The sequence below is a fragment of the Phalangium opilio genome, unplaced genomic scaffold (assembly GCF_054372755.1).
Source record: "Phalangium opilio isolate 3A_F unplaced genomic scaffold, DU_Popi_V2 ptg001170l_1, whole genome shotgun sequence".
Classification (NCBI taxonomy): domain Eukaryota; kingdom Metazoa; phylum Arthropoda; class Arachnida; order Opiliones; family Phalangiidae; genus Phalangium; species Phalangium opilio.
The window spans coordinates 13590275-13608095 of record NW_028324255.1 but is presented as its reverse complement, the minus strand read 5'-3'; the positions used below and the strand labels follow the sequence as shown (position 1 = coordinate 13608095).

The following is a 17821-nucleotide window of genomic DNA, read 5'->3' as shown; positions in this document are numbered from 1 at the left end:
TGTGCAAAGTTGTAACAACATTAAAACGAAAATGAACCATAATTTAATGGCTTAGTCTCAAACAGTTTAAATTTGTTTCCTTCAGCTTCACTGGTTCGAGTCTCTTAAAATTTTAGTGAAAGGCATATTTAAAGGTTTTAAATTATTGTGGAAAATTGCAAACTTTTAAAACGAAAGGTCCTTTTCCTAAAATTTCCCTAAGGTAGGATTATGCACAAGCACAATTTTAATGAATTTTTTGGAAGTGAATTGTTTCTTTGAAAACTTTGAAACTTTGCATCATAACTTAAAACCGTTCAATGTGCCTCTCACTAAAATTTCAAGAGATTCGAACAAGTGAAACGGAAAAACTTATTAAACCGTTCCAAGACCAAGCCCTTTAAGTAGGGCTAATTTTCGTTCTAATATTTATACAAAAAAACTATAGAAGGGAAACTTTTTAAAATTTCCAAATCATAGCAAACGTTGTTTTGCACATCACTTTAAAATTTCAAGAGGTTTGCACCAGTAGTTTCAAAATTAGGGCAAAATAACTGTGTTCCTCCCATAGCCGGTCATGTTAAAAGCTGGCTCCTTGGATTTTTCGAGCGAAAAAGCTCATAATTACCAACACGCGCTTTTACATAGGAAAAACATTGTGTGAAGCCAAAGCGTGATCGAGTGGGCTGTGGTTGTAGCAAGGAAGGCAACATAGGCAAGAATGAGAAAATGTCAAGGCTAGGAGACTATATCCATGGAGTAGAAATTTATAATGACTAGAATTTTTAAACTGGTCCCTCCTGAATTTTCATAAAAATTCTCAATTAATAAACTGGTCCCAAGGACCAGTAACCCCCGGATTTTGAATAAAAAAACTGGTCCGAGCAATTAATAAACTGGTTTTTGACCTGTGGACCTGTGCTATTTCCAAGACTGTGCTGTACGCGTTATAGTGGGCGTGGCCGTCGGTGCGAACTTCGCACCAGGGCCGGAAATAAGAAAAATTTATTATAGGACATGCGTCCAGTGACCCCCTGTTTGACTGAAAAATTTATAGGACATTGTCCACTGGAGTGTGCAAAATAGTGTCGCATCTCCATAGTCAAGGTATCAAAACTTATTGGTCAAAGTAACCCCTTAGTTTTTAAAAAATTATGGGACATTTTAAAATTTTATTGGACAATGTCCAGTGTCCTGTGCTTATTTCCGGCCCTGCTTCGCACTGCGAACTTCAAGCAGGCTAGGAAATAAGACAGGTTTACAGGTCAAAAACCAGTTTATTAATAGCTTGGACCACTTTTTTTATTCAAATCATGAGGGTCACTGGTCCCAATGACTAGTTTATTAATTCCTACTTTTATTAAAAATTGATATGGGGACCTCTTTAATTATTTTCATTTTAACATAAATTTCGACTCCATGAGTCCAGTTGTGTATACAACCCTAAGCCGAGAAAGATTTTTTTTAGAAGAGAGAACGACCACAAGTCCTGGGACCAGTAGAAAAATAAATAGGGGAAGGGTCACTGGTCCCGGGACCAGTTTCATATTTAAGACATCAAGGGTCACTGGTCCGGAGGACTAGTTCAGAAATAAACCTTATTTCCAAGCCTGCTGCGAAGTCAAAAGTCGTTTAGAATATTTTAGCAGACGACGCATAGGAGAATTTCAGTATTTGGGGATATTGGCAGGGCACGACATAAGGATATTTTTTTTAGTAGTCAGCTTGACTAGTGAGCCCCCCTATCCCAGTTTTTTTTAGTAGTCACTGACTAGTGAGACGCATGGTTTACGAATATTTGGGACATTTTTTTACTAGTCAAGTTGACTAGTGAACCCCCAGATTTCGTTTTATTTTAGTAGTCAACGCATTTTTTTAGTAGTCAACGCATTTTTTTTAGTAGTCAAATGCCTTGACTAGTGCCTTATGTCGAGCCCTGGATATTGGGGTATTTATTTTTATTTTTTTTTTTTTGCTCTTTGTCCGGGAATGGCTAGGGCATGGTGCCGTAGAGCCATGTGATTGCGTTGATTTAAGTGGTGTTGAGGTAGTTCAATAGTTTATGCTTGAAAATTGCAACTGAAGTAGCGGACACAACATCCTCAGGCAAGTTATTCCAGGGAATGATTACCCTACGGAAAAAAGAGTACTTCGCAGCATCACATCGAGAGTGGGGAAGGTGTAATTTAAAGCTGGGCCCCCGTGTTTTAATAGTTGACGCAGTATAGGAAAAATACGTTTGGGCCGGGCAGCGTAGTATTTTAAATAATAAAGCCAAGTCTAGGTATAGTCGACGGTCTTTGAGAGATTGCCAGTTTAGGGACCTCAGTCTGTCTTCTCGCCTAAAGGCTTTCAGCACATACGGGATCTTCGAAGCCCGGGCTTGAACATTCTCCAGGAGGTTTATGTCCCGAACACGATAGGGGTTCCATAGGCAAGAGGCTGATTCCAATAAGGGTCGAACAAAGGTCGTGTAGATTGAGGTCAGAGTTGTTAGGGACTGGCCAGAGAGGTTATGTCTAATTACGGCCAAGAGACAATTCGCACGGGTCACCGTGCGAGAGACATGGGAGTGTTGGTCAAGGTTAGCCGTTATAATTGTACCCAAGTCGCGGTGTTCGGTAACACGTCTGATGTTGTTGCCCACAAGAAAATACGGAGATGGCGAGGTAGGCTGAATTTTCCTGGCTTGGATACTCAGAACAACCGATTTTGAATCATTGAACGAAAGTGCGTTTGCATACGACCAAGCCTCAAGAGTCTTCAAATCATCCTGGAGAGTTTTAACGTCGGAATAAGAATTGATGACGCGGAATAGTTTAAGATCATCAGCAAACAAACGACATTCAGATTGTAGCCGTTCTGGTACGCCGTTAATGTATACCAAGAATAAAAGAGGACCCAAAATGCTTCCCTGTGGTACGCCACTATAGACTGGTAACGGGTCACTTAACGTCTGATCGACACGAACCATCTGCATACGATTTTGCAAAAACGCCGATATCCATTGTAGTACGTCGTTATTGTTAACTCCATACATCTTGAGTTTGGATAGAAGACTGGGGTGCGGGACCGTGTCAAAGGCCTTGGACACATCAAGATATAGGACATCCACGCGCTTCTTACTTTCATAGGCATCCATCCATAGGTGAAGTGAAGAAAGCATATGTAACTGTAGATTTATTGTGTAGAAACCCATGTTGGTAAGGGGAAAGATATGGCGTCAGGTGAGTTGTTAGAGCAATCTTGATACACTTTTCTAGTACTTTGCATATAGTGGACGTGAGGCTTATTGGACGATAGTTTTTTGCATTGGATTTTTGACCGGAATTTTTGTAAATAGGAGTAATGTGTCCCATTAGCCAATCTCTGGGGAGACTGCCTTGTAGCAGCGAAGTGTGAAAAAAGGGCATGTAGTGGGCGAAAAATAGTCGAAGAGCATTTTTTAAGTAGTCGGTTAGGAATGGCATCCGGGCCGGAAGAGGATTTAACGTCCAACTGGTCGAGAACTCGTCTTATGTCCTTGAAGGAAGGCACGAAGTCATCCATAGTGTTGACGGTTAACTGAGGCAGATCAGAGTCGTCCGTAATACGCCGGTTGAAATTATGAGCGAACGTTTCATTGAGGCAGTTTGCCATACGCAAGTCAGAATCTGTTAAATTATTGCCATCCACCAAAATGCTGAGACGAGATTTTGGTACTCTTATCTCTTTTCGTATAAAGCGGTAAAATGCCCTCGGGTTTTTCTTCATATTCGAGAATTTCTTGCGATTAAATTGCGATCGGGCTTGAGAAACCAGGGTTTTAACTTTCTGAACCTGGGCTTTGTACTTCGTGTGCACCAAAAGGTATTCTGGACAGTCGGCGGTCGAATCAAATTTGCGCAACTGGCGCCACAGCTTGCTCTTTCGGTTTATTTCCCTTTTGATGGAGCGTGGTAGTCGGAGTCGTTTAGACGCCGGCAACCCAGCGTAAAGGGGTATGCTTTGTTTGATGTAATCGAAAAGTTTGGTTTTAAAAAGCTGCCAAGCATCCTCCATGGGTAAATCACGCAATATTGTCCAGTCCTCCTTCGCTATTAGTGAGTTCAGTTTGTCGTAGTCGCCTTTAGAATAATCATAATCACGAGGAAAAGATGTTTCGGAAGACCGCAAAGAGTCCAGTGGGTACGTTATTAGTAGTGATTGATGATCACTGCCGCCGATTGTCAAAAATAAGGTTATATCAGGAACAAGAAGGTTAGATGTGATGACGAGGTCTAAAATGGATGGAACCGAGCGTCGTTGACGAGCCTGACTATAACGTGTTGGGCGACGTACGTGCTGTGTAAGCAGACTCGTAAGTAAACAGTCCAGATGGAGCTCATGTTCCTTTGTAGCTTTGCGCTTAGTTTTCATGCTGGGCCAGTTGATAGATGGAAGGTTAAAATCACCCACAAGTAAGACTTCGTTTGATTTAGCACAGATAGTCGAAATATTGTCAAAGAGAAGTATGGTGCTCTCTAAAGATGTTGTTGGAGCCCTATAAACACAGCCCAAATTTAGCCATCTAATGCTTTCCGGAGGTTTTAGAGTTAACCAGAGGGATTCCTCAAACTGGCTTGTCATACTCTCTTCAAAGACTATAAAGGTCGATTTAATATAAATCATAAGACCGCCACCGATTACAATGAGCAGCCCGTTGTTGCATGGTACTGTTGGGTTCGTCGCTCAACGTTTATAAGTGAATCAATAGTCTCAATTATTACTTTATTCTTTATTGTTACTAAACGATAATGCAATCATACATAAAAATTTGGGGAGTCCTTCATGCACGAGTCCCGGTCCGAGAGTGCCCTCTCGCCCCGCGTCTCAGGCGTGAGCCTCTTACACCGCGCCCTCTGCTGTGTACATTGGAATTGTAAATGGAATTCTACAATACCTCCCCCCTGTTTTTTTTTTTTTGTGTTGGTTATTAATGTTTTTTTTTTTGTTTTGTTTGTTTTGGTTGTGGGTGTTGAATGTTGTTTTTTTATTTTTTTGTGAGGTTGTGTTAGGATGAAAACATGATGATGAAGGTTGAACATGGAAGTTTACGGTTGTACGTATCTAGCCGGCAGGCGAGGGTGACGTCGCGGGCGCGAAATAGCGATAGAATCCTGGTGAGGACGCGGGTCACGATCATGACGAGGGGAAGCACGAGGCGACACGGCGTCGCGAGGTAAAGTGCCAGGGGTACTTGAAAAAGCCGAATCCCAAATATCGAGATAGTCGTCAGAACCAGCTTTTGCTGACGGTTCGCACGCGTTGTCGCCCACGCGAGGACGTAGCTGGTTTCTATGACGACGAAGAGCGCCGCGAAGCGTTGTGACCGTGTACATCATTGTGCCGTGGAGGCCACTGATGGTGCCGGGAAGCCATATGGGTCCTTGGCCATGGTTGTGGGCGAAGACCTTGTCGCCGAGGTGCCAGGGATTTTCAGGACCGAATGATGGTGTCTGTGAAGACGGTGCCTGAGCCAAGGATGGATGGCATAGGTCGAGTGACGCCGTTATATTTCGGCCCAACATAAGTTCGGCGGGGGACTTGCCGTTGGAAGTGGGCGCGCGTCTGTGGTTCAGAAGTATGCGGAACAATCTGTCGGCCAAGGTTCCCGTGTTGTGCGCGGCGAGACCATCATTTAGGACGTGCATGGAATCGAACACGTGGCTAGAGACCTTCTTCAGGGTGTCCTTTACCGTTCTAACATTCCGCTCGGCAGCACCATTAGAAGCTGGGTGATATGGAGCGGAACGCAAATTTTGATACCAAGGTGTCGAACGAACGCGGAAAATTCCTGACTTGTGAAACAAGTTCCATTGTCTGTTACCAATTGTAACATTATACCGAACCTGGCGATTAGGTCTCGCAAACACGAGATTACAGCTTGCGAAGATTCTGATTTGGTGATAAAAACTTCGAGCCATTTGCTGTAGCTATCAACAATGATTAGCAGATAAACCCCTTCAACCGGGCCGGCGAAATCCATATGTACTCTTACCCATGGGGTGGTAGTGGTCGGCCATGGGTGGTAAGATTGCGGTGGCAGCGAAGCGTGTTCTCGGCAAACTTGGCAAGTCGCAGATAGGTTCGATATGTCCATATCAATGGTGGGCCACCACACACGGGACCTTGCAACGGCTTTCATTTTTACAGGCCCTTGGTGCGAGCTGTGTAGCGTTTGTAGGATGTCTTTTCGTTGAGCCTGAGGGATGACAACACGGTTGCCCATCATGAGGAGACCGTTGAACGTCGAAAGTTCATCACGACGACGATGATAGACTATCATGTCTGGCGGAAAGTCCGAACGTGGCCAACCCGTTTGTATGTATTGACGTACACGCTGAAGAGTAGGGTCGTCGCGAGTCGCTGAAGCAAGTTGACTCGGCGTGAGAGGAACTTCGGTTGTAATGGCGCGTAGTGCAAATACGTATTCCGCGGGGACAGGCGTGCTTGTCTGAAGCGATGGGAGCGGCGAGCGACTTAGGGCATCGGCGTTGGAATTGGCGACGCCTTTACGATATTTGAGTTCATAAGAAAATGCCGCGAGAAACAAGGACCAGCGCTGAAGCCGGGCTGCGGCCATGGGCGGAATCGGTTTATGCGCAGCGAATAAAACCACTAACGGTTGGTGGTCCGTGTATAACGTAAAATGTTTGCCGTATATATAATCTTTGAACTTCTTTACAGCAAAGATGATAGCTAACCCCTCCTTGTCAAGTTGGGAGTAATTTTTCTCAGCCGGAGTAAGGCTCCGAGACGCGAAAGCGATTGGTTTTTCGACGCCCTCAACAGTATGCGACAGTACAGCGCCCACGCCGAAGGGTGATGCGTCGCAGGCCACGGATATAGCCTTCGAGACGTCGTAGTGTACCAACATATTCGATACCCGAAGTGTTTCTTTAGCTGCCCGGAACGCGTCGCGCTGGAGGGGACCCCATGTCCAAGTGGAGTTCTTGTGCAGAAGTGCGTACAAGGGAGCAAGTCGTGTAGCATTATCAGGTAAAAAGCGTGCGTAATAATTCAATAGGCCCAGAAAGGAACGGAGTGTCTCGACGTTGTTCGGAGCCGGCGTGTCCATGATGGCCTTTACTTTACATTCTTGCGGATGGATGCCGTGTTTATCGAGTTTATGGCCCAAGAACTCTGTTTCAGATTGTAGAAACTTGCATTTTTCCCTTTTTAACTTGAGTCCATAGTCAGCCAACCTTTGAAGAACCGCGTCGAGTCGTTCGATGTGATCGCGACGATCACGGCCCCCGATGAGCGTATCGTCCTGGAAAGGGGTGGTGGATAAAATCATTTCCATGACGCGTTGAAAAATAGCCGACGCGGAGGCGATGCCGAAGGGAAGGCGGTTGTAACGAAAAAGGCCTAATGTCGTGTTAATGACCGTGTACTGGCGTGAATCGACATCCAATTCAATTTGGTTGTAAGCCTGCTTCAAATCCAGTTTAGAAAATAATTCACATCCAGCAAGCGTGGCGAAAATGTCATCCGCTTTCGGAAGCGGGTACTGATCAACATTTATTTGTTGATTTAAGGTGGTTTTAAAATCCGCGCATATCCTTATCCCTCCATCCGGCTTTTGAATAGATACAATAGGAGATGCGTAATCGGAATAGGCTACCTTTTCTATGATTCCTTCGCGCTCCATTCGGCGGAGCTCCTCCTCCACCGCGTCCTTCCTCGCATACGGAACAGCGCGTGCCTTACAGTACCTGGGTACCGCTCCTTCCTTGACGTGGATATGAGCTTTAACATCCCTTATTTTGCCAAGGCCCGGGGAGAAAAGTGTGGCATGTTTTTCCAAGAGGGCATCTATGTCACGATCGCCCGTCTGGATGGCGTGGACCTGGTCGGATGCGTTGTTGAAGGAAGGCAAGATATCCAGATCCGAATAAAGCCAATTACGGCCGCATAAATTTGGCTTGTCACCCTTGACCACCAATACAGGCAAGAAAGCTCGTCGATCGCGGAAGTCGACTTGGACATTGGCTTCGCCCAATACGTCGATTGCATTACCCGTGTAAGATTCTAATTTCCGGGGGAAATTGTGCAATACGGAGTTTTGACCGACAACTGTGAAGTCCCGCTCGGAGAGAAGCGTATAACCCGAACCGTTGTCCAGTTCGAACTTGACCGGCTCTCCATTTATGAGCAGTTGGATGAGCTCAGGAGGAGGGACTTCGTTGACTGTTGACGGCGGAGACGAAACATTGCCGATTGTGTCCTGTGATTCCGGGTTGAGTATTGGACTCGTTACTCTAATACTATATACATCAGATGTATATTCGTCCAACGGCGGAGCGTCTGGCGGTGGCTCATCGGTTTCCGAATGGTCCGGCGCATCCTGTATTTGGTTTGCGCGTGGGCCTCGTCGTCTCGCATTACGGTGGGTGGACGTCCCTTTATCGGGTGGCGGATGCAGACATGCACGCGCCAGGTGACCTTGCCTGTGGCATTTGCCGCATGTCGCTGTAATGTACTGGCAATCGTTGCTTCCGTGGTCATCACCGTGGCAACGTAGACATCGGCTATAGTCAGGAATCGGGTTACCTCGGTTTCGGTGGCCCGACCTATCGGCTGGTTGCTGGGGTTTATGATTTCCTCGTCCCCTATTATTTCCTCTTTCCCAGCGGCGCCCTCTTTGTGGGGTAAACTGTGCCGAGTAGTGGTTATTATTATTTGCTTGAAGTAAATTTACCGTCTGGGATCTGGTCTCATCCTCCTGTTTCATTTCGCCTAAGCTGCGCTTGGCATTTTCCATTGCCAAAAGAATCGTGGTAGCGCGCGCCAACGTGACCACCTTTTTTTCTTCTTCCTCCGCAATGAGCTTCTGCTGCATAGCATCGTTATTTATGCCGAATATGATCTTGTCAACTATCATTTCGTCTCTATTCGCGAACTGGCAATGTTCAGACAAAGTCTGCAAGGCCGATATGAAGTCGGCGACTGATTCACTCGTCGGACGTGTCCGGCGGTGGAATCGGAGACGCGCGATGCACCGTAATGGCGTTGGGTTGAAATGCGTCGTTAGCGCGGCGACAAGTTCATCGTAGCTTTTGGAAGCAATAGTTGCCGGACGGATTCGATTGCGAAGCAAAGTATATGTTTCCGGGCTGAGGACCGTCTGTAGTACGGCTTTTTTAGTGTCCGCACTGGCAATATCGTTTGCCGTGAAATAAGCGTTTAAACGCTCGGCGTATTGGTCCCACGATTCCGACTGGTTATCAAAAGTGTTCAGCTTGCCGATCATAGCCATTGTGTAGGTGCCGGAAATGTTCGGAGAAACAGGAATTTTTCGATAAAGTTCCGACGAAAGCGTAAAAGTTTCGTGAATTTACACACAGGCGTAACTAAACGCGCTATTTTATACGAACGTATAAGAAATCGGGTGAGCGGTAAGCCTTGGTTCGTCCGCGTGGATACGGAACGCGGTTAACTTCTCGCCGCCAGGGTTGGTATAGCTCGGTTGCTACACGGGCGTAGTCCTGGAATTTGGTAAGCCTCGGCTCGTCCGCGTGGACACGGAACGCGGATAAATTTCACGCGGTTAACTTCCCGCTGCCAGGGTTGGTATAGCGCGGCTGCTATACGGGCGTAGTCCTGGGTTTTCTCGGTCTGCTCCTTAAGCCTCGGTTCGCTCGTGCGGTTAGGGATATTTTAGTGGTAATAAGGGAAATGCTTACTGGTGGATAACGCATCCCATCTCCGTCGCCATTTGTTGGGTTCGTCGCTCAACGTTTATAAGTGAATCAATAGTCTCAATTATTACTTTATTCTTTATTGTTACTAAACGATAATGCAATCATACATAAAAATTTGGGGAGTCCTTCTCAGGCGTGAGCCTCTTACACCGCGCCCTCTGCTGTGTACATTGGAATTGTAAATGGAATTCTACAGGTACGATCTGGGATTACAGGATAGCTGAAGTCATCAGACTGATCCCGTCGTAGATCATTGGCACCCTGGACAAACAGTTGACGGTGAGTGACTTTAGTAAAACGGACCCGAAGGGGACGTTTGGGTTGTCCTGAATGAAATCGGCCCAGACGATCAACTTGTATTTTAAGACAGTCAGAGTGGGAAAACCCCAGAGGTTGAAGGATTTTAAAAATCCAACGGCGATCGGCGTCCAAATCATCGTCATCAGGTACTCCAAACATTATAGCGTTATATTTTCGTTCATGAATTTCGAGGCGTTCATCTAAGTAACGGGTAATTTCCGGGTGATGGGGGCGATTGTCCATAGGAAGTGAAGGGGCTGGTTTTTTCGAAGTAGTTTGTGAAGTAGTTTTGACACACCTTCGCTTCGGAACCGTTCGTCCCTTTCTTGACTTAGACTTTTCCTGGAGGGTAACAGGTTGGCTGGACTGGAAGGCAGAAGATGATGAGGCAACCCGATCGGTAAAGGTGACATCCGAAACATCAAAGAGGTTGGTGGAAGCTGAAAGCACGCTCTCAGAGAAGGAAGCGGCCTCAGAAGAACAGAGACTTGTTGAAGATGACGGCGGATCATCCATATATATAACGTAAAATTTGAATTAAAAAACAATAAAAAAGAACTAAGCCTTGGCCTTAAAATTTCGGAGTTTGAAAATCAAATTACGCGCGGGATAAAAACGGAAACGCGACCGCGCGCCACCAAATTCACGTGCAACCTCAGATGTGAGGTGCACGCAAATGCTTTAAGCAATTTATTTATTGAATGAACACTGTTCGTGATGCAGCGGAGTGAGCTTGAGCCTTGAGGATGGGGCAGGGGCAGGCACAGCATGCCAGCCTCGTGTTGTATTTTGACAGACGCCAGTGCAGACACAAAATTTGTGAGTTGACTTCCTGTTTATGGCGAGTTTCACCTTACACGATTCAAATCGTGAAGCCAGCAGAGTGGCTTGTGTACGAACATCGGATACAATATGAGATGTAAAACAGATTAAACAATGAATATAGTGCTAAGAAACACGGTGTAGTATAATAAATGAGACACAATAAGAAATTATATGAACACAATAAATAACTAAAAAGAGAGTAGAAATAACAAGTTGGGAAACCAAAATAAACCTCTCCGAGTCGAGACGAATTTACTTTCCAAACACAGGTCCACCATGGACGAACTAATACTGAAGGACGGATGGCAGATGGAGAAAGTTGAAAAATACTTGTGACTAGCGGCAGATAGTAGCAAACCGGATAGTGGGGGAATCAACGTTCTAACGAGGGAAGCAGCTAACGTCTTATTTTGTCTAGATGGCGCTAGCGTTTTCCGGGATTTGACTCCGCATTTTCATAACCCCCTCCATTTTGGAGCTGTAAGCTTTACATTGGTTGTTTTGTCGCTTAGTAATGGGGCAGTAATGGGCTGCCATTGGTTTTTCAGTATTACTTCGACCATGGGTCCACCAGCCAATGAGAAAACCGGAAATACGTAGCTCAAATTGGCGGGATATCGCGAAGACCATTTGTAAAGGATTAATCGTTTAACATTTCCCTGTGTATTCTCATAAGTCTAATGAGGACCTAATATCTATCACTTAAGTGTGTATTTAACTTTCGGCTCACTCTGAACCGTTAACACCTCTTGTAAGAGGACACGAAACAAGTTCAATTCTAGTTTAATTCTAGGGTATCTTGTTTCATAGGCTCAATCGCTTCAACACTTACAGAGAGACGAAATATTGAAATCCTTATTATGTAGTGAAATCAAAAGTTGCGTTTACACTATATATAAATGTAGTAAAGCTGAATTAAAAAGTAAACACCAAATTTGAAATGTTAATATCAAAAGATGTTCTTGGAATATTGAGATGAAACAGAGCTTTATAGCTACACAACTACTAAAAGAATCGTAATGCCGAAAATTATTTAAAATATTTCCATTTAATATTCTGCAAAAAGGAAATGTTATCGTTTTGTAAGAGATCTTATCATCCTACTCGCTTTATATTAACTTTGATATGCGTGTAGTGTTTCGATTCAGATGCAATCTTCATTACTCGTTCTATATAAACTCTCACTTGTGTCACTTCAAAGAAATAAGTTTATCTTAAATAATTAATTAAATATAAATGATATTAATTATTTTAATCGCCAGTAAATAACTTTAAAAATAGTTAAATCATTTAAAATAAAGTTGTTCCTATTATCTTTCGAAACTTTCCTAATATTGACGTTTAAAGTGAAGGGTACTCCTCTTGCCCGCTTTCTTCAAATTTTGGGGTATATATACGATTCGTTTCCATTATAATAATAGATAAAAACGCATTCGCGTGAACCGATGGTGGAAGCCCTGCCATTGGGAGGCTAGACGTTTCTCGTAACCCTAGCCGATCGCCGCGTATATCTTGAAACCAATAATAGATAAAAACGCATTCGCGTGAACCGATGGTGGAAGACCTGCCATTGGGAGGCTAGACGTTTCTCGTAACCCTAGCCGATCGCCGCGTATATATCTTGAAACCAAACGATGACGAAGGAAAAGAAGCCAGAATGGACTGACTGGCGTCCATGTGGAATGGACAAAGACTTGAAGATGCTGGTGCATAGAAGCTGGTGTCAAGGTGAAATTGACGAAGAACAGAAGATGGTTGTGCTTGGAAGTTTGCAAGTACAGACAAGTGTCCATGTGGGATGGATAAAGACTAGCAGATTGTGGTCCTTAGAAGCCAGTTAGTAAAGACTGGTGTTGGTAGATGAATGGCCAAATTTCCGTGAACCGCGAACGCGTTCCGGAAATCGGGTATTTGTTTGCTCCGAATTGTAAACTGCGAACGCGGTCACGTGGGGTCTGACAGACAGACAGACACACAGACAGACACGGCCGGTGTAATACCTCTCCGTGACATACGTCACTCGGAGAGGTAAAAATTAGTATGGGGGAGTAATTAGAACAAAAAAAATTGAGCTAATCAAGGGAAGAGCGAAAATGGTTCGAGAGTTTACGTCGGAAAGTGGCTTTATAGGGACTTGGCAATTTGGGGGTATTTCCACCCCCTGCCGCCATTCTGGTATTCTTTTTTGCAGAGTGGAAGCTATTTCAGCCATAGAGATACAAGAGGAACAGTTGAATTTTCAGCTTTGATTCGGGTTCAATGGAAGAGCCCCTTCGCGTGTGTGATAGGGTGAGTTGCTTGTAGCGCCATCTACATGCGGCGAGGTAAACTAAAATACTACTAACCCCATGTTAACACTCGAAGTTAAGCAGCTTCGAACGCGGTCAGTACTTGGGAGGGAGACAACGCGGGTTCGAATCGAATTACGCCGGGGACGTTTTATATTTAATTAATTTTTATTAATTTCCGTATTAATTAATGGAAGGAAAAGTGTTTGTAAAATAAAGAGATGTTTATTAACAGAGAATTAAAATATTTGCAAGATGAAACATTACGGTATTTATTTTTTGTTCAAATTAAATAGCTCCTTCGCTCGCCGATAGAGGCGCCACGTATCAAAAACCCTATCACACACGCGAAGGGGTGGGATGGAAATTTTCGTAACAGAATGTCGCGAGACCCCCCTCGCAATAGTTTGTCTAGGTTCTTAATAGTGTTCTAATGTCTATGATTTCAGCCCCTCTTCTGACCCCCCTCTTGGTATACTTTTTACCTAGATTCGAAGCTAGAGTGAGGTTGCATGACGTAGTACTGCCAAGTCCCTATTGGTTAGGGTAACCAAGTCATCGGGCAAAGAATTCCAATCATTTAAGAATAATATTTTATTATTTAAATGATAACAGTAATAAATTCTGGTTTTTGATTCAACAATTTAAAGAAAACCCACTCACTCCCATCACGATAATTATTTTTACCCTGAATAGGTGTAATCTTGTTTTCATATCTATCCGCTTTTGGTGTAATGTATATATAGGGTGTTTGCGCGAGAGTAAAAAGGGAGAAGAAATAGGGGGCGAAAACCGGTTTTCAGGGCATGTCAACATGGCGTCCTAACGTGGCCAGAGCGGGCAGCCGGCAGGGGGAGAGGAAAGGGGGAAGGTAACTTGACGTCGCGCGCAAAGACCCTCTAAGATCTGCAGTTGAAGAGAAGGCATTTTGCATTATCATTTTAAACTGTCTCTTTGCCTCAACATAAATTTTGAAAAACTACAGGAAATTATCTTTTGGAATGTGCTTTACCTTTTTAATTATAATTATAATTGTTGGGTGAGAAAAAACAAACCAAATCCGACCATAAATCGATCCGGACATTATGGTAATAGAGGTGCCTGTATTTGCCAGAGAAATTCCAAAAAAATTACTGTGGAAATTTAAATAAATAATTATTGAATTATAATTATTTGTACGGCAGCTTATTGAAAAAGTGAATAACGTTTTTTTAAGTAATGTACATTCCTTAAGATAGATTTTTGTAGTTCAATTTGCTTAAGATTTCGTTGAATTAAGCTTGATTATTCTTATACTATTATGTTAAAATTTTATATAGACCTGTTCACATTAAGGGCCGCGCATGAGAAGTTGCAATGTTTGGGGGCATGAGTGTTAGTAAATGAATTCATGGTTATAGCGCTTCTATGGAGTTAAACGTGTAAACTAAACTACGATGGACGTATGGGAGACCTTTTGAAATTTAATATTAAAATAAAATGCCTAGTATTTAAAACCGAGATAGTACAATTAAAATCATGTTAAGAAATAAAGTGTTTAAGTTCTAATGGAAACGGTGCATTGATATTAGTAGGCCGCTATAACTCACTAAGCCTTGGCGACGGTACGGGATCACCGCTTCATCGGCGAATAGACGGCGATGTCCGCCGATGCCGTGCCGAAAGCGCTGTGTATAAATGCCCGTAAGCCCGGGCGCCCAATTTATTTATTTATTTACTTATTTATTTATTTATTGAATGTGTGCTGTTCACAAAGTCAACAGTGTGACGTATGTGTGAACATCGTAAATCGATATATTAGGCATGTACAGAAAGACATTAAGGGTGTACAGTAGTATGAGTACAAAAAAAGAAACGGGTAATGATGTAATATTAAAAAATAATAATGTTAGCAATTAATAAGAATAATTAAACAAGTAAATAATAATAATTATAACGATTAAAACAGTGTCAGATAATTTAGAATTCACTGCACAATAATGTAATGTTTAGATATTCATTAGGAGGTGGGTTGAAGAAGTAGATTGCTTACAATTTAGTACGAAATTTAGTGTGTAAAATTTTATTAAATGCCCTAATTTTACGTCTATCAATTGAATTTGATAAAATTTCACCTCGGAAGTTCAATTAATACTTTTACAACAAGTAATACAACACTGTTTTATAAAAATAAACTCGAATGCGTAGCAAATAAGGCAAAAGGAATGGTTAAAAGTACTGCACCAAAGAAGATACACGCGTATATTTTCTTTGACTGCACTGCCCCCAAACATTCTTTCTACGCATGCTCGCCTCTCGAAATTTTTCCCCCCTTTTCACCCCCGCTCTACCGGTGAAAAGGTCTATAGGAGAAAAATAAGTTATAGTGTTTAGTATAATCTTTAGGTATTCGCCCCCACCCCCTCGCACCATGTGGTGAATTATTTTTAAAGTCAAGTGATCCTTTTATATATACAGGGTGTTTCTGGAAAGTCTGGCACAAATTAACAGGCATGTTCCTTGGGTCAAAAGGAGTCCGAAAGGTCCTATGACATTTTGGGGTAAAGCGCTCCGTTGCGACGTTAGGGGCTCTCAAAAGTAGGCCGAAAAACAAGATTTTGCAGAATTGTAGCACTAGTATTGTGGTTTTGACCCAATTGTTTTCGATTATTGAGCATAAGGCAATGATCGAAATAAGTTCCAACCTAGTAGAAGACCGTGCAAGTGTTAAACGGCCAAAAGCGTCAATCCCTTTGTTTTTATGAATGTTTGTAATTAAAGGTAAGGAAAGTAGCTTAGATATCGGATACTTGTTTGTTCAGATGTACTGGTAACTGACCAGTCTTTTATTCTTTATTTCAATTAGACACATTACTTTCACAATAATTCGAATGAACCCCTTAAATTTTACCATAGATCGATTGAACCCCTTAAATTTTACAATAAATCGAATGAACCCCTTAAATTTTACAATAAATCGAATGAACCCCTTAAATTTTACAATAAATCGAATGAACATCTTAAATTTTACAATAAATCGAATGAACCCCTTAAATTTTACAATAAATCGAATGAACCCCTTAAATTTTACAATAAATCGAATGAACCCCTTAAATTTTACAATAAATCGAATGAACTACTTAAATTTTACAATAAAACGAGTCGATTCCATTCATTTCACAATAATTTGAATCGAACCCATTACATTTACAATAATTCGAATCGAACCCCATTACTTTTACAATAATTCTAATGAACCCCATTACTTTTACAATAATTCGAATGAAACCCAATTACATTGTTCTACAAAAATTGATCAACATTTAAGCAAACTTGCGCGCGTCGTTTGAAAGATTCACGAACACGTTCGAAGATTCCTGACGTGTTACGGATGCTATCACATCCGTCAATTATCCTTTGTCGTAAGTCTTCGACATCGTGAACTTCACTTCGGTATACCAAGTCCTTGAGATGGCCCCAAAGAAAAAATCGCATGGGTTGAGATCGGGGAAACGCGACATCAAGATATGCTCTAACTTGAAGACTAAAATGGGGCGGTGCGCCATCGTGCATGAACCACATTATTTTTTGCAGTCGTAACGGTTTGTCTTCTAAAAGCTCCGGTAAATTGTCAAGCAGAAAGGTCAAGTACGCCTCCCCATTTAGCCTCGGTTGCAAAAAGTAAGGTCCAATTAAATGATCTCCTACAATTCCGCACCAGACGTTCAAACTAAACTGAACTTGATGTTTCATGACAGTGGTCGCGTGCGGGTTTTGTTGCTTCCACTCGTGATAGTTATGTAAATTAAGTATACCGTCACGCGAGAAATTGGCCTCGTCGGAAACTAGCAAAGTACGCGGAAAGTCTAAGTCCTTTACCTGTGGCACAAACCACTGGCAGAAATCGACCCGTCTCGGATAATCAGCTTCGTTTAAAGCTTTGTACCTTTAGCAAATGGCATGGGTGGAACTGATGTCCTCGAAGGATTTTCCAGACGAGTACATGGATAACGCCCAATTTCCGCCCGACGTTCCTGGTACTGGTTGTTGGATCATCTTCGAAAATTGTCAAAACGGTGTCCTCTACATCCTCGGGAACAATCGCCGCACGAGGTTGAAGTTCCCCGGTTTCTCTCAAGCGTCTGTCGACTGCCGTAAATGTTTGTCGATTGGGAACTTGTGGTTGAGGAAAGTGCTCCTGGTACAAGCGCCGGGCTTCCACCACATTTCCCCGAGCCAGTCCATACATAAGATGGATATCTGAGTACTTTGCATTCGTGAAGTAGACCATGATTAGTTCCAGATAAGCTTCCAAATGTGCACGTACGCCATGAAGCACGTTAAGGTACACACATTTAAGCCGTCTGTAAAAAACCTACAACTTCTGACGTTGAAAACTACCCTAATGTTTAGACTAACACAGCATAATTTGTTTTTAACATCAAGTTCAGTTTAGTTCGAACGTCTGGTGCGGAATTGTAGGAGATCATTTAATTGGACCTTACATTTTGCAACCGAGGCTAAATGGGGAGGCGTACTTGACCTTTCTGCGTGACAATTTACCGGAGCATTTAGAAGACGTACCTTTACGACTGCGACAAATAATGTGGTTCATGCACGATGGCGCACCGCCCCATTTTAGTCTTCAAGTTAGAGCATATCTTGATGTCGCGTTTCCCCGGAGGTGGATAGGTCGAGGCGGAACTGTTGCGTGGCCAGCAA

The 17821-nt window shown here is 43.0% G+C and overlaps 2 protein-coding genes across 2 annotated transcripts in view; one reads left to right on the top strand and one right to left on the bottom strand.

Moving 5' to 3' along the window:
• The window catches only part of LOC149587396 (uncharacterized), a 130157-nt gene that overhangs the window by 49361 nt on the left and 62975 nt on the right, over positions 1 to 17821 (top strand). The gene's annotated exons all lie outside the window — the stretch shown is intronic.
• LOC149587401 (uncharacterized) lies at positions 3160 to 4669 on the bottom strand. The gene is made up of 2 exons (XM_089863577.1): positions 4648 to 4669; positions 3160 to 4601 (listed from the first exon to the last, which is right to left on the bottom strand). The coding sequence occupies exons 1-2, from the start codon at positions 4667 to 4669 to the stop codon at positions 3160 to 3162; spliced, it is 1464 nt and encodes a 487-aa protein (XP_089719703.1).